Source organism: Thalassophryne amazonica, chromosome 2 (assembly GCF_902500255.1).
Source record: "Thalassophryne amazonica chromosome 2, fThaAma1.1, whole genome shotgun sequence".
Taxonomy (NCBI): Eukaryota; Metazoa; Chordata; class Actinopteri; order Batrachoidiformes; family Batrachoididae; genus Thalassophryne; species Thalassophryne amazonica.
This window is the reverse complement of record NC_047104.1, coordinates 91,799,439-91,826,031: the sequence shown is the minus strand read 5'-3', so window position 1 is coordinate 91,826,031 and position 26,593 is coordinate 91,799,439. Positions and strand designations below refer to the sequence as shown.

The 26,593-nt window shown below is 40.5% G+C and overlaps 1 protein-coding gene across 1 annotated transcript in view; it reads left to right on the top strand.

Annotated features, from left to right (window-relative positions):
- Positions 1 to 26,593, top strand: part of def8 (differentially expressed in FDCP 8 homolog) — a 64,443-nt gene that overhangs the window by 23,143 nt on the left and 14,707 nt on the right. Inside the window, exons 3-5 of the mRNA XM_034189179.1 lie at positions 14,093 to 14,190; positions 14,314 to 14,463; positions 14,967 to 15,108. Of these exons, the coding sequence (XP_034045070.1) occupies positions 14,093 to 14,190; positions 14,314 to 14,463; positions 14,967 to 15,108 (390 nt within the window). The remainder of the gene's footprint in view (positions 1 to 14,092; positions 14,191 to 14,313; positions 14,464 to 14,966; positions 15,109 to 26,593) is intronic.

Sequence of the window (26,593 nt, the reverse complement as noted above, 5' to 3'; positions counted from 1 at the left end):
ACCATGATTAGTGCACAGGTGTGCCTTAGACTGCCCACAATAAAAGGCCACTCTGAAAGGTGCAGTTTTATCACACAGCACAATGCCACAGATGTCGCAAGATTTGAGGGAGCGTGCAATTGGCATGCTGACATCAGGAATGTCAACGAGAGCTGTTGCTCGTGTATTGAATGTTCATTTCTCTACCATAAGCCGTCTCCAAAGGCGTTTCAGAGAATTTGGCAGTACATCCAACCAGCCTCACAACCACAGACCACGTGTAACCACACCAGCCCAGGACCTCCACATCCAGCATGTTCACCTCCAAGAACATTTGAGACCAGCCACTCGGACAGCTGCTGAAACAATCAGTTTGCATAACCAAAGAATTTCTGCACAAACTGTCAGAAACCGTCTTAGGGAAGCTCATCTGCATGCTCGTCGTCCTCATTGGGGTCTCGACCTGACTCCAGTTCGTCGTCGCAACTTCGCACAGCCATTGAAGAGGAGTGGACCAACATTCCACAGGCCACAATTGACAACCTGATCAACTCTATACGAAAGAGATGTGTTGCACTGCATGAGGCACATGGTGGTCACACCAGATACTGACTGGTATCCCCCCAATAAAACAAAACTGCACCTTTCACAGTGGCCTTTTATTGTGGACAGTCTAAGGCACACCTGTGCACTAATCATGGTGTCTAATCAGCATCTTGATATGGCACACCTGTGAGGTGGGATGGATTATCTCAGCAAAGGAGAAGTGCTCACTATCACAGATTTAGACTGGTTTGTGAACAATATTTGAGGGAAATGGTGATATTGTGTATGTGGAAAAAGTTTTAGATCTTTGAGTTCATCTCATACAAAATGGGAGCAAAACCAAAAGTGTTGCGTTTATATTTTTGTTGAGTGTACATTAATAATAGTAACAACAACAATAATAGTAATAATAACTATTAATGCTACAATACAATTTTAGAGAAACACAAAAAGAAACAACACAAGATAAAACCGACTAACAATGAACATAAATAAATAAATATAGAAATAAATAGCTGTTTCCTGTGAACACCTAGTGACTCATACACCTCCACTTCATCCCTGTTTTATTTAAGTTTAATGACAATTTGTTTTGGTCAAACCACATCTAAGCTGTGTTTTTACACAAGAAAAAAAAAATGCAGTAAATTGCACATTTGTGTCTTTTTTCATGAAAATATCTTATTAAAGATAACATATTACACTTTAGTCAGGCCTTCAAAAAACATTTGTGGACCCTTGCTGTTGTAATATGTTGTCAGTGGTTGAGATAATTTCTGTAGGCATCTAAAAATGCTCATAATCGGGTTAAACCTGATGGAAATCTCTTTTTGGGGTGTCAGTGATGTATGTACGAGGTCTATTAGAAAAGTATCCGACCTTATTATTTTTTAAAAAAACCATATGGATTTGAATCACGTGTGATTACATCAGAGAGAGTTTTTTCACACCTGTTGGTGACGTCATTCGCCTGTGAGCACGCCTTGTGGGAGGAGTTGTCCAGCCCCCTCATCGGAATTCCTTTGTCTGAGAAGTTGCTGAGAGACTGGCGCTGTGCTTCATCAAAATTTTTTCAAAAACTGTGAGGCACATCTGAGTGGAGACCATTCGACAAATTAAGCTGGTTTTCGGTGAAAATTTTAACGGCTGATGAGAGATTTTGGATTGTTTCTATCGCTGTAAGGACTTCCCACGGAGCGGGACGTCGCGCAGTGCTCCGAGGCGACGTCGTCATCCTGTTTCAAGCTGAAAACCTCCAAATTTAAGCCTCTGTTGACCCAGGACGTCGTGAGAGAACAGAGAACTTTCAGAAGAGGTTGGAATCAGCAGTTTATCTGTTAAAGGAGATTTTTTTAATGAAAGACGTGCGGATGGATTGGCGTGTCGGCTCGCAGCCGGCGCGGCGCGCCCGCCACAGGAAAAGCACCTCCATGTTGATAACCATTTGGAAAATCCAGGCGGCTTTTGGTGGCTTTCAGTTGAGTGAGTATCTGAAAAATTGTTTATCAGCAGGGCATGTTCCAACTTGTCCTTAAGGCTTCCAACGGAGGTGTTAATTTTATGTTTTATGTTTCATAAAACATATGAATCAAACCCATATAGTTTTTTAAAAAAATAAAATGGTCGGTTTCTTTTCTAATAGACCTCGTATGTGTAAAATAAAACAAAACACTACTCTAGGTATGTTTTTGATAAGAATATAACTGATCAATCATAATCATAACTTTGTTACAAGCTCAAACATTGATGTTGCGTGATAAAGGCCTTTTAATAATAACTCACTTCAAGAAATAATGCCAAAACTCACATGTAAGTAAAAAACAAAAAATAAAAAACAATTAATTGAAAAAAATAATCAACCGATTAATCGATTACTAAAATAATCATTAGTTGCAGCTCTAGTTTGTTTTACGAGTGAGAGCATTTTACCGATTAAATGTGAATACGCCAGTTTTGAGTTTCTCCGTGTGCATGCGTTTTCAAAACGGGTGACAGTGTTACTTTGTGCACAGCAGAACAGTGTTGTCAATTGCTTTAGGCCCTAATTTTGTATTTTATTGACTGTACAACCAGCGGCACAGCACCCATTTGGTGCATTTACCGGAATGGAACCGATCAAAATACTACAGAAGACAAAGATTTTTTACTTGAGTTTGAAGTGAGTTTTCTTTGTTCCAGAGGGCTTCATAATTCACTAGCATATACAAAATTTAAATTGCTCTTTTAAAAAATTTCTGTGGGAGCACCCCCAGACCCCCCATAATCAATACTGTGTTTTTACTTGACAGTTTGAAGTGACTTTTATTTGTTTCAGAGGGCTTCATACCCATTAAAATTCACTAGAATATACAAAATTTGACTTGCTGTTTCAAAAAATTTCTGGGGAGATCCCCCAGACCCCCCATGATCAATACTGTATTTTTACTTAACAGTTTGAAGTGAATTTTTGTTGTTGTCAGAGGGCTTCATACTCATTAAAATTCATTTGTCTTCTACCGCTTAGTCCAATTAAGGGTCGCGGGGGGCTGGAGCCTATCCCAGCAGCCATAGAGCGTGAGGCGGGGTACACCCAGGACAGGACGCTAGTCTGTCGCAGGGCCACAAACAGACAAAGAAACACAGACACACCCACACACACCTACGAACAATTTAAAGATTCCAATCCACCTAACCTGCATGTCTTTGGAAGTGGGAGGAAACCGGAGCACCCGGAGGAAACCCACGCAAACACGGGGAGAACATGCAAACTCCACACAGAAAGACCACGGGAATTGAACCCATGACCTTCTCGCTGTGAGGCAACAGTGCTAACCACTAAGCCACCGTGCTGCCCCTCATTAAAATTCTCCAGAATATACAAAATTTGACTTGCTCTTTTAAAATGTTTCTGGGGGAGATCCCCCAAACCCCCCATAATCAGTACTGTGTTTTTACTTGACAGTTTGAAGTGACTTTTATTCGTTTCAGATGGCTTCAAACCCATTAAAATTCACTAGAATATACAAAATTTGACTTGCTCTTTTAAAAAATTTCTGGGGGTGATCCCCCAGACCCACCATAATCAATACTGTATTTTTACTTAACAGTTTGAAGTGAGTTTTTGTTGTTTCAGAGGGCTTCATACCTATTAAAATTCACCAGAATACTCAAAATTTGACTTGCTCTTTTAAAAATGTTCTGGGGGAGATCCTCCAGACCCCAAGACTACACCCCGCCTTCCATCACCCTTTTATGTACCTTTATGTTTATTGAGGGAAAAAAAAGAGTGTGTGCCCCCACTATGCCACATTTTAGGAAATTGCTGGCATTGATTTTTGCCAGGAAAAAAATTTCAGTGAGATGAAAATTTATTCCTTTAACCCATGATGTAGCGACGGACTGTGTTAACTGACAATGGTTTTCTGAAGTGTTCCTGAGCTCACGCGGTAAGATCCTTTACACAATGATGTCATTTTTAATGCAGTGCCGCCTAAGGGATCGAAGGTCATGGGCATTCAGTGTTGGTTTTCGGCGTTGCTGTTTACGTGTTGAAAGTTTCTCTGAATCTTCTGATTATATTATGGACTGTAGATGGTAGAATCCCTAAATTCCTTGCAATTGAACATTGAGAAACATTGTTCTTAAACTGTTGGACTATTTTTCCACACAGTTGTTCACAAAGTGGTGATCCTCACCCCATCTTTGCTTGTGAATGGCTGAGCCTTTTGGGTATGCTCTGTTTATACCCAATCATGACACTCATCTGTTTCCAATTAACCTGCTCACCTGTGGAATGTTCCAAACAGGTGTTCTTTGAGCATTCATCAACTGTCCCAGTCTTTTGTTGCCCCTGTCCCAGCTTTTTTAAAAAGTGTTGCAGGCATCCATTTCAAAATGTGCATAAACAAAAAAGTTTATCAGTTTCAACATTAAATATCTTGTCTTTGTGGTGTATTCAATTGAATATAGGTTGAAGAGGATTTGCAAATATGATTGTATTCTCTTTTTAATTTACATTTCACACAGTGTCCCATCCTCATTGGAATTGGGGTTGTATCAATATAAAGAAATTATGTTCTCTAGCTATGTGTGTGATGAAGAAATATGAGTTTTGTGCATTATGTATTGTTATATTGTAAATGTAAATTGTTTGGTAGCATTTGGATTGTGTCCTTTAAGTTGAAGTGATTAAAGTGGTTGAAAAAGTGAGTGGGAATAAATAAGTTTTACTTCCCCCTACTCCTTTTCGGACTAGATTAAACTGGATGTATAATCCAGAAATATAAGTTGTCACAGTATTGTATATTGTTTGAATGCTGTAGGCTTCTGGCAGGTTGTATTTTTAAGTTGTGTGCATATTATGTTATCTTCACTTTTTCTGTGGTCCGAATAAACCATTCATTCATTCAACTCTTCTGTCTTTAATAATCAAAATTCACTGTAGTTACATTCAAAATACACTTTTATAACGGTATACGACAATGTTAATCGTAATCCTTTAATAAAAGTAGTGATGGGAACAAATACACTTGGCCATTCATTAGGAAAATCTGTCCAACTGTGCATTAAAGCAAATATTTAATCAGCTGTTCACACAGCAGAAACACGGTGCCTTTAGGCACGTAGACATGGTTAAGAGGATCTGTTAAATTTCAAACCAAGCATCAGAATGCGGAAGGAAGTTGATTTATCATTTACTCAGTCTTGCCTGAGCATGATTGTCCCCTATTGGCCTGCATTCACATTGCACCACCTGTTTTCGGCCAGAGCACATTTTCATCATCACAACATGACTTTTCCTCTCAAACTCCAGTAATGGAGTATGTCATTGAGTTGCACCTTTGTCATTGAGTTGCACCTTTTTTTCTGTATCATCAGCTCTTTAATTTGGGATTTTTGTACACTGTTGCAGTGTATTTTTAGTCTGTGTTTTTTAAAGAATTACTATTGGAGTTAATTTTGTTTAGCGCTTTGATTCTTGGAAATGCTCTACATAAATAATAAATATAACATAATGCTAAAATACCTTTGACTGTATGAGCATTGTGTTCTTTATAATTTGCAGTTGTTTAATTAATTATTAAGATCCTATTGTCTTACATACAATTTGTAGATGTTCAAATCAAATAATCATTTGTTCAAGTTGTGCAAATCCTGGAATATTTGTAGCTCACCCTCTGTGCAATTGCAGTTATTAATGAGACAAATTTAACTCCATAGGAAGTTAGCTTTGAGATAGCGGAAGTTAGCATGCACACTAATGCCCGCAAAATGCCATGTAAATGACTGCAGAGGTGTTATCCAAAAACAGCCAGTGGTGGGCACAGTTCTGCTAATCTGCTAACTGCTAATTAGCAAAGCTAACTTTTTTGTTAGAAGATTAGCTTTCCCACTAACTTCAAAAAACCATCAGCAGACCAGTTAGCTTCTGCTAACTTAGTCCGCTAACGTTTTTTTTTTTTTTTTTTTTTTTTTTTTTTGCTGGCATAGTTAGTAACGGTGAAAAAAAAATTGTAAATCATAAAATCATACATGCTGGTTCATGTCTGCTACGTATTTTACAGTAGTCAGGCAGCTGTCAGGAGCTGAACTCAACTCTACCCCAGCAGAAGGGCCCTGGCTGCAAGGCTGCTACAAAAAAAAAAACTAAACAGGTCATTTACATTCACAACATACAGTGATCCAGACGGGAGGCAGAAGTCCTGAAAAGGAAAGCAGGTTTGACTTGTGGTTTTTTTTTATAAACCAAGTTAATCTGGATAGTTTAACTACATTAATGTCAACTCTGTCATTTTTACAAAGTGAAAATATAACACATATCTTTTAATTTTAAAATAATGCACTAATTCTGAGGTTTTGAACATTAACACACACAGATTCCAAAGGCATTATGGGAAAAATGGGCCTCCACTCATCACTTGTTTGATTCATTATATGTAAAATATGTAATTTTTTTCATTTGTAAAAAAAAAAAAAAAAAAAAAAAAAAAGGCATTTGCAAAACTGAAAATTCTGTTTGTCAAGTCGTGATTCAGCTCAATCACTGTGTGATATTTGGGTGGATGCTATTCCCGCTGCCATCTAGTAGATGGGTCAAAATGCATAGAACACTGCCATCTACCCACACTCTCACGAGTGCCACTAGCTTAGCTTATGGCAAGCTAAAAGTCGACACCCTCATTTTGGCCAAACTTCTAGCCAGTTTCTGGGTATTCTGTGTTAGTACGTGCCCGCGGCCAACGTGCTTGATGAATTCCTGAACAAAAGTAGTTCCCAGATACAGTGAGGCATCTAAGTTTTTGATCCATGTTTGATTTTGCACCGACAAAGAATGGTGAGGTCTGTAATTTTTATCACAGGTACACTTCAACTGTGAGACAGGGAAAAAAAAAAAAATCAGAAAATCACATTGTATGATTTTTAAATAATTAATCTGCATTTTATTGCATGAAATAAGTATTTGATACAATAAAAAACAGACCTTAATATTTGGTACATAAACCTTTGTTTGCAGTTACAGAGGTCAGATGTTTCCTGTAGTTCTTGACAAAGTCTGCACACACTGCAGCAGGGATTTTGGTCCACTCCTCCATACAGATCTTCTCCAGATTGTTCAGGTTTTGAGTTTCAGCTCCCTCCAAAGTTTTTCTATTGAGTTCAGGTCTGGAGACTGGCTAGGCCACTCCAGGACCTTGAAATGCTTCTTACAGAGCCCCTCCTTAGTTGCCCTGGCTGTGTGTTTTGGTTCATTGTCATGCTGGAAGACTCAGCCACGACCCATCTTCAATGATCTTACTGAGGGAAGGAGGTTGTTTGTCAGAATCTCACGATACATGACCCCATCCATCCTCCCTTCAATACAGTGCAGTCGCCCTGTCCCAGAAGAAAAGCACCCCCAAAATAATGTTTTGGGACAGTGTTCTTGGGGTTGTTCTCATCCTCCAAACATGGCAAGTGGAATTAATACCAAAAAGCTCTATTTTGGTTTCATCTGGCCACATGACCTTCTCCCATCCCTCCTGTGGATCATCCAGATGGTCACTGGTGAACTTCAAATGGGCCTGGACATTTGCTGGCTTGAGCAGGGGGACCTTTCTGCCCTGCAGGACTTTAAACCATGGTGGCGTAGTGTGTTACAAATGTAATCATTGCGACTGTGGTCCCAGCTCTCTTCAGGTCATTGACCAGGTCCTCCCATGTAGCTCTGGGCTTTTTTCAGAATCAATCCTTACCCCACGAGGCGAGATCATGCATGGAGCCCCAGACCGAGGAAGATTGACAGTTATCTTGTGTCTTTTACATTTTCTAATAATTGCGCCAACAGTTGCTGCCTTCTCGCCAAGCTGTTTGCCTGTTGTCCTGTAGTCCATCCCAACCTTGTGCAGGTCTACAGTTTTGTCCCTGGTGTCCTTAGACAGCTCTTTGGTCTTGGCCATGGTGGATAGCTTGTGTGATTGATTGATGTCTTTTATACAGGTAATGGGCCTCATGTATCAACGTTGCGTACGGCGATATTTGAGCGTATATGGGGTGTACGCCAAAACGGCTGCGCTACTTGGCATTTATCAATGTGGTCGTTGGCGTACGCTGTGCTGAAAATATACACCAGGTCGAGAGGTGGCGTAAATTATACACCAAAATGAACCAGCACTGGAATCCACATAAAAATGAAGATGATCAACATGATAAACAGTGCCATTATACAAATCAATGCATATGTTACATAAATAACACTTCCTGATTATACTACATAATAATCAATACAAATCCCGCTTTTGCGGGATTGTTATGGAGCACGATCCGTGGCTACAGCGCTGACAGGAAGGAAAGCGCTGCTCGCCTTTTTCTCCAGACTTCGAGCCTGGAGCCAGAGCAGCGCTGAGCTTAACTTCATGTGGTGTGATCATTTTAGACAATGAAATTGATAATAACAACTGTAGTTCCATCATTCCCTTAATTCGCCCGTGCTGCAGCCAGGTTTTGTCGTCTCCATTCGGTTGTCACAATAAAATAAATACAGAAATACATTTAAAAAATAAAGAAATCTGACAGATTAGGCGTGTCTTATTAATTGAGCGAGCAAATATCCACATGTCAAGAATTATTGACATGTGAAAAGAGAATACAGTGGTCCCACCTGTCATGGCCTCAGAGTCTCGTGGAGTATTTAGTCCAATTTTGCATGCCTTTTTTTTTTTTTTTTTTTACAGTGTTCTGTGTTCTGCGTATCTGTTTATAAGAATCTTGTTGCCCAGAAGAGAAAAGAGCGCCAACAACTACTCATAACTGTGTTCGTCACACAGAAACACACACCTGCAGCCAGTTGTGAGTGGGAAAAGGCGCAGCGTCAGGACGCACAGGCGCGGTCTGTGAAATACTGGTCAGTCACTATTAATAATTTCTTATGTGTCCAACCTCGTTCGTTGATCGTTAAAATTAATTCGTTAGTTCTAAATGCCATCATAATTATTTATAGGAAAACGTTCTGTTTTTATTTCTCAAACAAATGTTTGGGCCTGAAACAGTTTGGTATTATTTTCCTACTAAGGTTTGAACTTTGAGAGTGTTTACACACGAGAGAAAAGTGAGAAAATGTTCATGCCTGATTGAGAAATTGTGTGAACTGTGTAGTGAGGGGTTTTACAGCTTTGAAACGTCTATAATAATTGTAAAAAATAACGCTGACTACGTCGCGGTTTCACGTATTACGGGCTATTTTTTAGAACGTAACTCCAGCGATTAATGAGGGACCACTGTAACGCTTTATTGATTATATACTACAAAACAATTGATACGACGGCCGCTTTTGACGCTCTATTGGCATGCGTCGTGATTGGTGGAGTTCTTTTTCATTGCCGTCTTCCCGACTTCCATGTGGTAAAATGAGGGTGTGTCTGAAGCGGAGTCTGAATATTTATGGGCGTGTTTATTATAATTATGATTGTTTTCACCCGCCGTATTTATCAAGGTCACGTCAGGCGTACGCCGGAAATGGGCAGGTGCGCACTGCTTGATACATGTCACGGCGACTTTGGTGTATTTCGACTTTACGCCGTAAATTTACGCCACAAGTGCGCAACATTGATACATGAGGCCCAATGAGTTCAAACAGGTGCAGTTAATACAGGTAAAGAGTGCAGAATAGGAGGGCTTCTTAAAGACAAACTAACACGTCTATGAGAGCCAGAATTCTTGTTGGTCGGTGGGTGATCAAATGCTTATTTAATGCAATAAAATGCAAATTAATTATTTAAAACTCATAAAATGTGATTTTATGATTTTTTTTTTTTTTTTTTTTTTTAGATTCTGTCTCTCACAGTTGAAGTATAACTACAATAAAAATTACAGACCTCTCCATTCTTTGTTGGTGGGAAAACTTGTAAAATTGACAGTGGATCAAATACTTATTTGCATCTCTGTCTGTCTGTCTGTCTATCTGTCATAATCCTTAATTTGTCTATCATTCTTTTATTTTTAACATTGTGAGTTCAATTTTCTATTTCTCTCTGTCTAGTACTCTCATTCTAACATCACAAAGATCTGGTGGAGATAAAGTCATACTTTGGAATGGCCTTCTCTGTCAGTTCATTTGAGTGTATAATGGTCAGCTGCCTGCACCCCATTGAAGGTTTTTATTATATTTTATTTTTTTTTTTTGATGGCCATTATGGTTTGGTGCTGCCAACACATTATGTATTTTTAACCTGGCATCTCCGACAGAGTAATTATGACAGTGACTATTCTGATTTTTTTCTTTTCTTTTTTTTTATTTTTTTTGGCACCATTGCTATGCTCCTAAAATATTGGCTATGTTTCAAAGCCACTTTGGCTGTTATCATACATTTTTTTTTTATTCTCTAAAATAGCTGGTTTGATCAGAAAACAATTTTGAAATTTGTAATAAATTATTTTGTGAAATAAATTGAAGACTTTGATAAGGCCCATTAACAACCATCTATATTTGCGTAGTATTAAAAAGGTAAAATGATTGAAATTGCGGGCTGGAAGAGCTGGATGAGCTCATACGCTTTCCACACACTGCACTGCACTAAATACATTGAACAAGCAAAAAGAGACCACTGCAGTAGATGACCGTGCTGTGGAGTATGATTTGTGAGTATGTTTGAGCTCGTCATATGATCAGCCAACATGCTCAGAGGAAATGAAAATCAAAAGCAGCGTTTTAGCAATACTTCTGTATTTCAGGGTTTGGATTTGAACAAGTGGTATACCATTAATCAAGCTGATTTTACTGGTTTCTTTCAGAGTCATTTACTCTGGATGTTTTGTGCTGAGGCATATGCAGCTAAGAATGTCTCGGACTTGTTTCTTTAAGATAGAGATCTGACTTACAGTTTCCACCATCGAGCAAAGGAGGGTGAAGGTTATGTAATTACTGCTGTTTGTGTATGATTGTGGAAGCTAAAACTCAAAAAATGTAGGTTATGATGGCTATAGTCCTTGGGTCAACAGAGAGTTGAGTGAATTTTGTTAGTTATCAAAATCTAGCTCATTATTTCTCTTTTGTCATGTTCTTCAGTGTAAGAGGTGTTTTCCTTTTCTCTTATTTTGTAGCATTTTCACTTTTGTGAAATATAAAGATCTGGAGATAAAGTCAGAATTGCTCCATCTCATGGTGGATTTACTAATGTGTGGCTGTTATTGGTTGGTGGAGGTATGCACTCTATGGGTATGCATTAGTCTGGCTCCTTTTTATGTATCAGGTTTTGTAAAAATTGTATGAGCATTAAAAAGACCTAAAGATTTTTCACTTGTTTGTTTTTTAATTAAATTTTACAGTTAATTGCATGAATTTTAAAAAATGCATATTAATGATCAGTGGCTGACAGGGGCAACTATACTTCAAAATTAAGATGAAGCTAGCAAATGCTAAAAAACACCTGCATCAGTTCATCAACAGGGAGTTAAAAAAAAATCTCTTTCAAACTGGAAAAAAAAACCCACTTGTAAACACAGAGCACAAACAAATGGTACCCACAGCACATGCAACAATTCAGTTTGTTAATACATCTGTTACAAATTCACACAATGCACCCAAACACAGAAACACTTTGCTAAACTCCACAGCACAATGGAAGTGGTAACAACGCAATACTTTCTATGTGGAGGATTTTAACTGATGCACAGACTCTTTATTTGTACCTGGTTGGCAGAGCTGGGTAAGTTTATTTATTGACTTTATTGGTGATTTTACTCTTAAGCTAGGTATGTTTTCATATTTTATTTATTTGTAATGCATTGAACAGTAGAAGTCACTTAAAGTCCTCCAGGCAGAATCTTAATTTTCCACAATGTTCCAACTTCATTGGAATTGGGGTTGTAGTTTCATTGTGTTGTGGCGCTTTGCAAAGCATTTGTTTGTGTGTTGATACGTGTGATTTTGCAGCAGACACATTATGAAATTAAATTAGCACATGTACTGGAGGTTATATTTGTGTTCTCTGCCTGCAAGGGTTTTTTTTTAAATTAGCAAGATTTTTTTATGCTATTACCTGTTGCTGAATTGTTGCTTGTTGCTGTTGCTGTGTTTTTGTATTTGTAAATGTTTTATACATTTGTGAGTGTCGGAAATGTGGCCCCTATCAGACACTGTATGAGGTGAGAGAACAGTGGGGTACAGTGTGTGAAGGATTTATTTATTTACGAAACTGCGGCTTTTGCAATTATATACTCACACAGGTTGACATTGTGATTGCAATGCGATTAGTCTGGCAGCCTTGCTTATTAATGTAACTGTTGGTCTATTGGATTCCATTAGATGTCAGTGTTCAGATTGATTTCCTGCAAACAGATATTTTTGTTTTTCAATGTTTTTTTTTTTGTTTTTTTTCCACTTCTGTGAAATTGTTTTAGTAAGTCTCTTCAGCTTCTCTCTTGATTTCACTCAGGGGTGCCACTGCAGATCCAAGGTGGATCTGCATGTTTATTTGGCACAACCAGATCAAGGCCAGACAGTGGCGGCGCCAGGAAATTTTTGTTGGGGGGGCTGGGGTAAAAGTTGGAGGGGCTCCACAAAATGTCGTTGAAATGAACAATATATAGTAAATTGCTTTATAAATACCAAGGTATATGTTTTAGTCACCCGTGCTCCTCTAAAATGTGGTATCAATGCACACACACATCACTTAGAATGATTGCAAGTTCAGTAAACTTGCACATAGGTATAAATAAAGATAAGTGAAGTTTTAAGAGTGGCCGTAATAAATATTTAGGAAACCTAAATTTTTGGAGTATGGAGTTAAATTTGTTTCATTAATACTTGCAAATGCAAAGAGAGTGATTTACAAATATCCTTTGATTTGTACATGTGCTTTGTGATCCACATACACAATTTTCTGATTTGTAACTTGTGTGTGGGTTTTTACAAATAAATGTTTATTTGCAAAACTGAAAATTCTGTTTGTGAAGGGTGATTCAACATTAGTGGATCGGTTGCTCGGTTACGCAATATTAAGACATTCTCAGCGCAAAACTGCAGTTGAGATCCACAAATATGTCAGTTGCTATTCACATTATTGGCAGAATTATTGGTGGGGCTGAGGGGGGCTTGGCTCATTATTGGGTGGGCTTAAGCCCCCCAAGCCCCCCCCTTGGCACTGCCACTGAGGGCAGATGCCCTTTCTGAAACAACTTCACATTATATGGAGAATGGGCAGGAGTGGCCTTGAACAGGGAACCTGAAATCACTTGGAAACAACAGCATTGGAAACAAGCGCACTTAACTGCTTGGCCACCAACCACTCTGTGTAACTATTATGTTTGTTTAAATTACATCTGTTATCCTGAATTCTTTCAATGCTGTGCTGATGGCCAAGTGATTACTGCCCATTTCTCCATGTAATGTGGAGTTGCATTCAGCGTAAAACTTGTGCCAAATAAATATGCATGTCCACCTCAGATTTGCTCTGATGACCCCGTGTGAAAAAGAAGGGAGCAGCCGAAGGGACTTAAGTTATCCCAAATTCTTTCAATACGCCAACAGTTTCACGAATCTAAAAGCACCATGTATCTCCTGTACTCTGTGCCACTTGTACCAGTCTGTAGCATTTACCAATCATCTCATCCATCTGATGAAAACGGGCATGTCCCTGAAGCACTATTTCGGCTTATAAGAAATCATACGTGCCAAAATTAAACATTCAAGAAATGTTAATCACTGTCACTTTTTATGGTCACAACTTTGAGTTAAAAACATGGACATGTACTATTTAGGCACATATAAAATTTAAAAATGTTCTTTTTTGTAGTTGCAGTAGTGTTGTAGTTGTGCATATACAACAAGCTCAGAACAGTGTTTGTTATCCAGTCATACCATACCACCTGTAAGTGGCAGTGTCTGTCCTGTCTGCTCTCTGAGTTACAGATTAACAAACCTGATAAAGAACACTACTTTTGCAGTCCTTCAGCTGTTGTCATTCTCAAACACATATTGTTGAATAGTTAGCCAACATCCCGGGATAGTCATGTGCCAATTTGGTATGCTCGACTGAGTCAGGCATACTACTACTGTGCTAGGAGCACTGTTTGTGTTCTTAGAAGGCATGTGTTTTTTATGCTTTCATTTCAGAAACAAGAGCTGAGCTGCTGTCCTCTGGGACCAGAACCCACAGTTCAGATCGAACCATGGACCTTGGCCTAGCTGAGGATCACTTCTCAAGGCCTGTGGTAAGAAATAAGAGCCAGTCTCAGCTACAGATGAAGCGTCACAGTAAATTTTACAGTTTTGTTTTTGTTAAACAGTAATGATACACGCTACTGTTCATTTTTGCTGTGTTCTTTTTTTTAAAGGGTTCATTTGTAGCATCTGATATTGAACAGCTGAAACTGGCTATAGAGGAGTGTAAGAAGCTGATCTTGGAACTGCCTGAGCACTCAGAGAGACAGAAGGACACAGTGGTGAAACTTATTCACCTTCGTCTGAAATTACAGGAGCTTAAGGTTAGAACGGACACTTAAATGTAAGCTATAAAAACAACACAATGCTAAAATACCCTCAGCCATATGAGCGTGTAATCAATGAGTGTGTAGAAAGAATGTGACCTTTTGACCTCTTACAATAGGTCAATGTTAGCCATCTTTGAACTTGTCCATGGTCTGTATCCCAAGAATGCTCCCTGTGAATTTGAAGACTTCGGCAGTAATAGGACTGGACTTACGCTGAGTGTGTAGAATATTTAGTAATCTGTGCGATTTAGAATAGTGTGGAACAGGGTGAGCAACAAGTGCCAAAATGGTGCAGGTTTTCTTTGCAATCGATCACCTCAGCAGGTGGTGTTATTTATGAGCACCCCCCGCCCACCTCCCAATTTAAAGTCCTGATTATCCGTGGTATCACTTGCTTTGTTGATCAATAGCAAGGAAATCCTTCATGTTCTTAGCATGTCATGGGACCACCCCAATATTGAAATTGTTTTGTTGATTTGTTCATTGTGTTTTATCAGGACCCTGAGGAGGATGAACCTAACCTGAGAATCCTGCTAGAGCACCGATTTTCTAAGGAAAAGAGCAAGAGTGTGAAACAAACCTGTGACAAATGCAGCACCATTATATGGGGCCTTATACAGACTTGGTACACCTGTACAGGTGAGATGCATGAATTACATCAGTCCAATGTCACAAAATCTGACAAAATGCTGTCATAGTAAGTTGGTTACAGTATAGTACATGCTTCATCGGTAGAGTAAATAATTTAAAAGAGTCAACAGTCACTTGATTCCACAATGAAAAAGAGCATGGTACCACAGAACTTCACACTTCAAAACTCTGAGACTTACTGTGTTTGCCGGACTAAGATTCGCAGTGGAGAATTCTAGTAGTCACATCTATCCAGAAATGTATCATGAAGAGGAAAACACAAAGTGACAAAGTTCAGCTTTAGTTTGTGCAGGGGTCAAAGGCTACATTGCTCCAATTTAGGTAAAAAAAAAAAGTGGTGCAAATTATTGGTTGAGCTAATAGGACTAATACATAGGAAAAGTTTTGACGGGGTTGAATGCTTGGTCTATGATATATGTTCCCTGGTAATGTGATAACTATACATGGTGCAAACTATTCTTTATAATAGCCCTATTAGTTCAAACATTAATTCATTCATTCTGCATATCCACTTATTCCAATTAAGGTGGAGCCTATCCCAGCAATCATTGGATGAGAAGCGAGATACAGCCTGGACAGGCTGCCAGTCTATCCCAGGGCCCACACGTAATAGTAATAATAATAATAATAATAATAATAATGCATTTTATTTATAGACACCTTTCTCGATACCCAGAGACACCACCCAGGAATAAAAGCAAGTAAAGCAACAATTTAAAAAAACGAGAAGTAAAAACAGATTTGTCAGATTTAAAAAAAAAAAAAAAGAAAAAAAAAAAAAAGTCTTAAATAGATGAGATTTGGATTTGAAAAGTGGAAGAGAGTTTATATTTCTGAGAATAGGTGGTAATGAGTTCCAGAGCTTAGGAACAGAGCAGCTGAATGCTCTGCTCCTCATAGTGGTGTGATGGGCCGGGGGCAGGACAGTCAGGTATATGGAGGAGGAAGATCTAAAGGTGCGAGAGAGAGTGGCAATATGGAGGAGGTCAGACAAGTACGAAGGTGTGAGGTTCTGGATGGCCTTCAACATTAACAAGAGAATTTTGAATTTGGTGCTGATTAACCTGGAGCCAGTGGTGTTGTCGTAGGACCTGGGGATGAAGGTGGTTCTGGTGACAATATGGGCATCTGGATTCTGAACCAGCTGAAACTTATGAGGGTATTTGTGAGGGAGACCCAACAGGAGGGAATTACAGTAGTCCAGATGAGAAGTGATAAGGCTGTGAACAAGGATAGCAGTGAAATGGGGGAGTAAGGGAAGGGCGGAGGTAGTTAATGTTATGTAGGTGGAAGTATGCAGAACAAGTGATGTTATTAATGTGGGATTGGAAAGATAGACTACTGTCGAGGATGACACCCAGACCATTAATATACTTGTGGTGTGCCGCAGGGTTCTGTCCTTGGGCCGATTATATTTTCTTTGTACATTCTGCCATTGGGGTCAGTTATAACCCAGCACAATCTGTCCTTTCATTGTTATGCAGATGATCTGAAAATCTATCTGCCTGTGAGGATTAATGGGAGTGATGCTTTGTCATCATTATTTAATTGTATTCGCAATGTAAAGCAGTGGCTGTCCCAAAACTTCCATTACCTGAATGATGGTAAAACGGAGATCATGGTGTATGAGCGCTCTGGCGTACCAAATGTGGTAACACCAAATTTTGGTGCTTTGGCTAACTACGAGGTCTGTCAATAAAGCAACGGTCCTTTTTATTTTTTTCAAAAACTATATGGATTTCATTCATATGTTTTTACGTCAGACATGCTTGAACCCTCGTGCGCATGCGTGAGTTTTTCCACGCCTGTCGGTGACGTCATTCGCCTGTGAGCACTCCTTGTGGGAGGAGTCGTCCAGCCCCTCGTCGGAATTCCTTTGTCTGAGAAGTTGCTGAGAGACTGGCGCGTTGTTTGATCAAAATTTTTTCTAAACCTGTGAGACACATTGAAGTGGACACGGTTCGAAAAATTAAGCTGGTTTTCAGTGAAAATTTTAACGGCTGATGAGAGATTTTGAGGTGATTCTGTCGCTTTAAGGACTTTTCACGGTGCGAGACGTCGCTCAGCGCTCTCAGGCGGCGTCATCAGCCTGTTCAAGCTGAAAACCTCCACATTTCAGGCTCTATTGATCCAGGACGTCGTGAGAGAACAGAGAAGTTTCAGAAGAAGTCGGTTTCAGCATTTTATCCGGATATTCCACTGTTAAAGGAGATTTTTTTAATGAAAGACGTGCGGACGGATCCGCGCGTCGGGACGCAGTCGACGCGGTGCGGCGTCACAGGAAAAACACCTCCGTGTTGATAACCATTTGTAAAATCCAGGCGGCTTTTGATGGCTTTCAGTGGAGTGAGTATATGAGAAATTGTTTAACAGCAGGACATGTTCCAACTTGTCCTTAAGGCTTTCAACAGAGGTGTTTTTCCTGTGGCGGAGCGTCGCGGACCTGTCCGCACGTCTTTCATTAAAAAAATCTCCTTTAACAGTGGAATATCCGGATAAAATGCTAAAACCGACTTCTTCTGAAACTTCTCTGTTCTCTCACGACGTCCTGGATCAATAGAGACAAAGGAATTCCGACGAGGGGCTGGACGACTCCTCCCACAAGGAGTGCTCACAGGCGAATGACGTCACCGACAGGCGTGGAAAAACTCACGCATGCGCACGAGGGTTCAAGCATGTCTGACGTAAAAACATATGAATGAAATCCATATAGTTTTTGAAAAAAATAAAAAGGACCGTTACTTTATTGACAGCCCTCGTATGTAAATTGATGTGATGTGAAGTGATATTTGACAGCTGTTTGAGGTTTGATCAACAGATAAACTCTGTTGTCAAAGCTAGTTTTTTCCAACTTCGCCTTTTGGCTAAAATAAAGCACTTTCTCAGTAGACGTGATCTTGAGACAGCCATTCATGCTTTCATCAGCTCCAGACTTGATTATTGTAATGCACTTTATTCGGGCATTAATCAGTCATCTCTTGCACGTCTCCAATTGGTGCAGAATGCTGCTGCTCGTCTTTTAACAAACACTTTTAGATGTGAGCATATTACGCCCGTCCTGTGCTCACTCCACTGGCTTCCAGTTCATTTTAGAATTGATTTTAAAATTTTAATGTTTGTTTTTAAAGCTATTTATGGCCTTGCACCTCCCTACTTGTCTGAAATTTTAACTTTGCGCTCCTACAGTAGGACATTAAGGGCGTCTGGCCAGCTTTACTTAGATGTTCCAAGGTCAAGATATAAACGCTGGGGTGATCATGCTTTCACGGTAGCTGTCCCCAGACTGTGGAACAAGCTACCTCTTGAGTTACGTACTATTCCTGACCTAGCACTTTTTAAATCTAAGTTAGACTTATTTATTTTAACTGGCTTTTAAAACTTAGTGGGGAGGTGACATGTTGTGTTTTTTTTATGTGCTGTTTTAAAATTTTATTCTGTATGTGTTTTATTTTTGTGAATTTGTGTTTTTAATGTTAAGTACTTTGGACACCAGTCGGTGCTGTAAAGCACTTTATAAATAAATGTTGATTGATTGATTGATTGAATATACAGGGAGGGGGAGACAGAAAAGCTGCTAGTAACTAAAGGAAAACTCTATTTTGGATAGAGTTGATTTTGTCCCAATGAGGAGAACCTCTGTTTTATCACTGTTTAGTTTGAGAAAATTTGAGAAGAACCCGGATTTTATTTCTGTTAGACAATCCGTAAAGGAGGAGGATGGGAGAGTAGAAATGAGTTTGTTGGAGAGGTAGAACTGAGTGTCATCGGCGTAGCCGATGTTGTATTTGTGGAAAATATTGCCAAGGGGGAGGAGGTAAATGATGAAGAGAAGTGACCCCAGGACACAGCCCTGGGGAACACCTGAAGTGACAGTGGAAAGCTGGGATGTGAAGGTTTTGAGCTGGATGAACTGAGTGTGGCCTGAGAGATAACATTTAAACCAGTCTAATAAAGTCTGGGTAATGTCAATGGAGGATAATCTATTGAGGAGGGTGACATGAAAAATGGTGTCAAAAGCCGCAGTCGGGTCAAGGAGGATGAGAATAGTAAATAAACCAGAATCAGCTGCCATGAGGAGGTCGTTTAGGATTTTTATGTGTGCAGTTTCTGTGCAGGGGTGGTGGCCAAATGGTTAGTGTGCTTGGTTTCAATGTGGAAGGTTCCCGGTTCAGACCCCACCCCTGGCACATTTCTTCATATAATGTGGAGTTGCATCAGGAAGGGCATCCAGCCATAAAACCTGTGCCAATTTAACATGTAGGTGCACCTTGAATCTGCTGTGGCGACCCCGAGTGAAAACATTCAGACTCTCATTCACACCTACATTATTCAATTTAAAGTTGCCAATTCACTTAAGCTGCATGGCTTTGGAAGTAGGAGGAAGCTGGAGCACCCTACTGGAACCCATGCAAACACAGGGACACACAAACTCCACACAGAAAAGGAACACGTCGTAAGTGAACTCTAGACTTTGTTGCTGTAAGGCAACAATGCTTTTTTTAGTTTTTCCCCAACAGTGTTGACCACTAAGCCATCATGCTTTTTACCAAAATTGGAGCAACTTTATACCCCTGTCACACATAGCCGGAATCACGCCGAATGGTGTCGGAATTACACTCAACAAAATTATAAATGCAACACTTTTGGTTTTGCTCCCATTTTGTATGAGATGAACTCAAAGATCTAAAACTTTTTCCACATACACAATATCACCATTTACCTCAAATATTGTTCACAAACCAGTCTAAATCTGTGATAGTGAGCACTTCTCCTTTGCTGAAATAATCCATCCCACCTCACAGGTGTGCCATATCAAGATGCTGATTAGACACCATGATTAGTGCACAGGTGTGCCTTAGACTGTCCACAATAAAAGGCCACTCTGAAAGGTGCAGTTTTATCACACAGCACAATGCCACAGATGTCGCAAGATTGGACGGAGAGTGCAATTGGCATGCTGACAGCAGGAATGTCAACCAGAGCTGTTGCTCGTGTATTGAATGTTCATTTCTCTACCATAAGCCGTCTCCAAAGGCGTTTCAGAGAATTTGGCAGTACATCCAACCAGCCTCGCAACCACAGACCACGTGTAACCACACCAGCCCAGGACCTCCACATCCAGCATGTTCACCTCCAAGATCGTCTGAGACCAGCCACTCGGACAGCTGCTGAAACAATCGATTTGCATAACCAAAGAATTTCTGCACAAACTGTCAGAAACAGTCTCAGGGAAGCTCATCTGCATGCTCGTCGTCCTCATCGGGGTCTCGACCTGACTCCAGTTCGTCGTCGTAACCGACTTGAGTGGGCAAATGCTCACATTCGCTGGCATTTGGCACGTTGGAGAGGTGTTCTCTTCACGGATGAATCCCGGTTCACACTGTTCAGGGCAGATGGCAGACAGCATGTGTGGCGTCGTGTGGGTGAGCGGTTTTCTGATGTCAATGTTGTGGATCGAGTGGCCCATGGTGGCGGTGGGGTTATGGTATGGGCAGGCATCTGTTATGGACGAAGAACACAGGTGCATTTTATTGATGGCATTTTGAATGCACAGAGATACCGTGACGAGATCCTGAGGCCCATTGTTGTGCCATACATCCAAGAACATCACCTCATGTTGCAGCAGGATAATGCACAGCCCCATGTTGCAAGGATCTGTACACAATTCTTGGAAGCTGAAAATGTCCCAGTTCTTGCATGGCCGGCATACTCACCGGACATGTCACCCATTGAGCATGTTTGGGATGCTCTGGATCGACGTATACGACAGCGTGTACCAGTTCCTGCCAATATCCAGCAACTTCGCACAGCCATTGAAGAGGAGTGGACCAACATTCCACAGGCCACAATTGACAACCTGATCAACTCTATGCGAAGGAGATGTGTTGCACTGCATGAGGCAAATGGTGGTCACACCAGATAATGACTGGTATCCCCCCCAATAAAACAAAACTGCACCTTTCAGAGTGGCCTTTTATTGTGGGCAGTCTAAGGCACACCTGTGTACTAATCATGGTGTCTAATCAGCATCTTGATATGGCACACCTGTGAGGTGGGATGGATTATCTCAGCAAAGGAGAAGTGCTCACTATCACAGATTTAGACTGGTTTGTGAACAATATTTGAGGGAAATGGTGATATTGTGTATGTGGAAAAAGTTTTAGATCTTTGAGTTCATCTCATACAAAATGGGAGCAAAACCAAAAGTGTTGCGTTTATATTTTTGTTGAGTGTATGAATCGGCGCACATCATTGAAAAATGTCGGATTTCAGTTCCAAGACATTCTGACAGCCATCTGCGGAAGTCAACACAGTTGGTCAAAATCGGCTAGTGGCCCAGAGTGGCATGCACATGTTCAAAACCCTCTGGACGCCGTTGAGATGGGACACCGACGGCGGGCCATGTGTAATTTGATGACCATCTGACCACAATTTACACATTCCGATGGTGGCAAAATGGGATCTGAAAAGATTTGAGTGCATATGAGGGAACCTTGAGATGGATGTAGCACCACAAAGCCTGCTGGTGTGACCTGCACGTGCCACGTATAATAATGTCCACACCCCCACCCCGGAGAGGTAAGGAACTGTTAAAATGTATGTGGCAAGCTTCATCATCATGATAATAATTCATAATTATTATCATGTACAGTAAATGTCAACAGCGGCTATCAAACCGAAAGCTCGGTGTGCTACTACGTCCATGCAGCCGTAAATCTGTTCAGTGGCGCGTGCTCATTGGCCCATGCAGCATTATGTATACACACACATGGTTGAGTGATAATTGCAGCCCCACGCAGTGCACGGAACGCACGTGCACCACGCACACTCTCGCGCACGTGCGCAGGAGGAACCCAGCACTTCGATCCCGTGTTTGCCATCCAGGCGTTTGGACATCGGGCAGTCTGCAGCGCCTTTTGTGGCCGTTTGACGGCAATCTGTGTCATCTACCTGTTGTCTACATACACTTTGGATGCCATCGTGCAGGTGTGGACGAGGTAATCCGGATGCGTTCCGACAGGGCTGGCCACGCCTCTTTTCCTCCCAACTGTGTTGAATTATGGCAATATTTGCTGTATCGGACATGGTTCCTCCACATTCTTGCTATATGTGACAGGGGCTTTAACTTTTGAATCCTGTGCAAACTGAAATAAACCATTGTCACAATTTTTGCTGTTTTTACCCCATAACATTCCATCATAGAATATCACAAATCCACCTTTTTAGAATATTTATGATCAGACAAATGATGTGGTATACTTTTCAGTAGGATCGCAGGATGTTTAAATTTTCAACCCTGTATAATTCTGCATTGACCCATGGGCTAAGAATCCCATTTTCACTATAAATGGGTGATTTGGGGTTGTTGTTGTGGTGTATTCAAATATATTACACACTGATACATGCATTGTTATGCATGACGTCATTGCTGGAGGGGTGGAGGCAAAAAGGGAAAAAAATTAAAATGGTGCTTGCTATCAGCACAGTTTTCCCCGCTTCTTATTTTAGTATTTTAAGAATACGACATGGTGTCAGAAGTGCTGTGTAGCTGAATGAAGTCATCGAAAGGTCCGTCAAGTTTGTGAAAGAGGGAAAGGTGAATGAAAATTGTCTGGTTAGACACCATGTTTCTAAGATTTGTGGGGCCAAGTACAATAACTTCAGTTTTATCTGAGTTTAAAAGCAGGAAATTAGAGGTCATCCATGTCTTTATGTCTGTAAGACAATCCTGCAGTTTAGCTAATTGGTGTGTGTCCTCTGGCTTCATGGATAGATAAAGCTGGGTATCATCTGCGTAACAATGAAAATTTAAGCAATGCCGTCTAATAATACTGCCTAAGGGAAGCATGTATAAAGTGAATAAAATTGGTCCTAGCACAGAACCTTGTGGAACTCCATAATTAACCTTAGTCTGTGAAGAAGATTCCCCATTTACATGAACAAATTGTAATCTATTAGATAAATATGATTCAAACCACCGCAGCGCAGTGCCTTTAATACCTATGGCATGCTCTAATCTCTGTAATAAAATTTTATGGTCAACAGTATCAAAAGAAGCACTGAGGTCTAACAGAACAAGCACAGAGATGAGTCCACTGTCTGAGGCCATAAGAAGATTATTTGTAACCTTCACTAATGCTGTTTCTGTACTATGATGAATTCTAAAACCTGACTGAAACTCTTCAAATAGACCATTCCTCTGCAGATGATCAGTTAGCTGTTTTACAACTACCCTTTCAAGAATTTTTGAGAGAAAAGGAAGGTTGGAGATTGGCCTATAATTAGCTAAGATAGCTGGGTCAAGTGATGGCTTTTTAAGTAATGGTTTAATTACTGCCACCTTAAAAGCCTGTGGTACATAGCCAACTAATAAAGATAGATTGATCATATTTAAGATCGAAGCATTAAATAATGGTAGGGCTTCCTTGAGCAGCCTGGTAGGAATGGGGTCTAATAGACATGTTGATGGTTTGGAGGAAGTAACTAATGAAAATAACTCAGACAGAATAATCGGTGAGAAAGAGTCTAACCAAATACCGGCATCACTGAAAGCAGCCAAAGATAACGATACGTCTTTGGGATGGTTATGAGTAATTTTTTCTCTAATAGTTAAAATTTTATTAGCAAAGAAAGTCATGAAGTCATTACTAGTTAAAGGAATACTCGGCTCAATAGAGCTCTGACTCTTTGTCAGCCTGGCTACAGTGCTGAAAAGAAACCTGGGGTTGTTCTTATTTTCTTCAATTAGTGATGAGTAGTAAGATGTCCTAGCTTTACGGAGGGCTTTTTTATAGAGCAACAGACTCTTTTTCCAGGCTAAGTGAAGATCTTCTAAATTAGTGAGACGCCATTTCCTCTCCAACTTATGGGTTATCTGCTTTAAGCTGCGAGTTTGTGAGTTATACCACGGAGTCAGGCACTTCTGATTTAAAGCTCTCTTTTTCAGAGGAGCTACAGCATCCAAAGTTGTCTTCAATGAGGATGTAAAACTATTGACGAGATACTCTATCTCACTCACAGAGTTTAGGTAGCTACTCTGCACTGTGTTGGTATATAGCATTAGGGAACATAAAGAAGGAAACATATCCTTAAACCTAGTTACAGTGCTTTCTGAAAGACTTCTAGTGTAATGAAACTTATTCCCCACTGCTGGGTAGTCCATCAGAGTAAATGTAAATGTTATTAAGAAATGATCAGACAGAAGGGAGTTTTCAGGGAATACTGTTAAGTCTTCAGTTTCCATACCATAAGTCAGAACAAGATCTAAGATATGATTAAAGTGGTGGGTGGACTCATTTACATTTTGAGCAAAGCCAATTGAGTCTAATAATAGATTAAATGCAGTGTTGAGGCTGTCATTCTCAGCATCTGTGTGGATGTTAAAATCGCCCACTATAATTATCTTATCTGAGCTAAGCACTAAGTCAGACAAAAGTTCTGAAAATTCACAGAGAAACTCACAGTAACGACCAGGAGGACGATAGATAACAACAAATAAAACTGGTTTTTGGGACTTCCAATTTGGATGGACAAGACTAAGAGTTAAGCTTTCAAATGAATTAAAGCTCTGTCTGGGTTTTTGATTAATTAATAAGCTGGAATGGAAGATTGCTGCTAATCCTCCGCCTTGGCCCGTGCTACGAGCGTTCTGGCAGTTAGTGTGACTTGGGGGTGTTGACTCATTTAAACTAACATATTCATCCTGCTGTAACCAGGTTTCTGTAAGGCAGAATAAATCAATATGTTGATCAATTATTATATCATTTACTAACAGGGACTTAGAAGAGAGAGACCTAATGTTTAATAGACCACATTTAACTGTTTTAGTCTGTGGTGCAGTTTGAAGGTGCTATATTATTTTTTCTTTTTGAATTTTTATGCTTAAATAGATTTTTGCTGGTTATTGGTAGTCTGGGAGCAGGCACCGTCTCTACGGGATGGGGTAATGAGGGGATGGCAGGGGGAGAGAAGCTGCAGAGAGGTGTGTAAGACTACAACTCTGCTTCCTGGTCCCAACCCTGGATAGTCACGGTTTGGAGGATTTAAGAAAATTGGCCAGATTTCTAGAAATGAGAGCTGCTCCATCCAAAGTGGGATGGATGCCGTCTCTCCTAACAAGACCAGGTTTTCCCCAGAAGCTTTGCCAATTATCTATGAAGCCCACCTCATTTTTTGGACACCACTCAGACAGCCAGGAATTCAAGGAGAACATGCGGCTAAACATGTCACTCCCGGTCCGATTGGGGAGGGGCCCAGAGAAAACTACAGAGTCCGACATTGTTTTTGCAAAGTTACACACCGATTCAATGTTAATTTTAGTGACCTCCGATTGGCGTAACCGGGTGTCATTACTGCCGACGTGAATTACAATCTTACCAAATTTACGCTTAGCCTTAGCCTGCAGTTTCAAATTTCCTTCAATGTCGCCTGCTCTGGCCCCCGGAAGACAATTGACTATGGTTGCTGGTGTCGCTAACTTCACATTTCTCAAAACAGAGTCGCCAATAACCAGAGTTTGATCCTCGGCGGGTGTGTCCCCGAGTGGGGAAAAACGGTTAGAAATGTGAACGGGTTGGCGGTGTACACGGGGCTTCTGTTTAGGGCTACGCTTCCTCCTCACAGTCACCCAGTCGGCCTGCTTTCCCGGCTGCTCGGGATCTGCCAGAGGGAAACTAACGGCAGCTAAGCTACCTTGGTCCGCACCGACTACAGGGGCCTGGCTAGCTGTAGAATTTTCCACGGTGCGGAGCCGAGTCTCCAATTCACCCAGCCTGGCCTCCAAAGCTACGAATAAGCTACACTTATTACAAGTACCATTACTGCTAAAGGAGGCCAAGGAATAACTAAACATTTCACACCCAGAGCAGAAATGTGCGGGAGAGACAGGAGAAGCCGCCATGCTAAACCGGCTAAGAGCTAGTAGCTGCGCTAAGCTAGCGGATTCCTAAAAACACGCAAAGTGAATAACGTGTAATAATTTAGAGGTGATTCAGCAGAGGGAGTGCTTTAGTTAAGGCACGTGAAGATTACACTGTGAAACAAATCGTTATCTAGTTAACTAGATCAATCTAACTGCGCAGATTAAACAGCTAACAGATACAGCAAAACACCGCTGTGCTCTGGAACAGGAAGTGATACAATACCTCAGTGAGAGCCAATCACCAGTTATCAAAGATAACTCTTCAGTTATCTGATTATTTATCAAAGTTAATTTTTTGGTTATCTGTGCCCACCACTGATTATTAGAAAGCACAAGGTTTAGTGCTAGAGAGAGAGAGAGAGAGAGAGAGAGAGAGAGAGGAACAAAGGAAAACAAAAATGTTCTTTTTTTTTTGTTTTATTTATAAAGGGAGATGTGGTGTATTCAAATATATTACACACTCATACATGCATTGTTACGCATGACGTCATTATGTTGCTGGAGGGGTGGAGGCAAAAAGGGAAAAAAATTAAATTGGTGCTTGCTATCAGC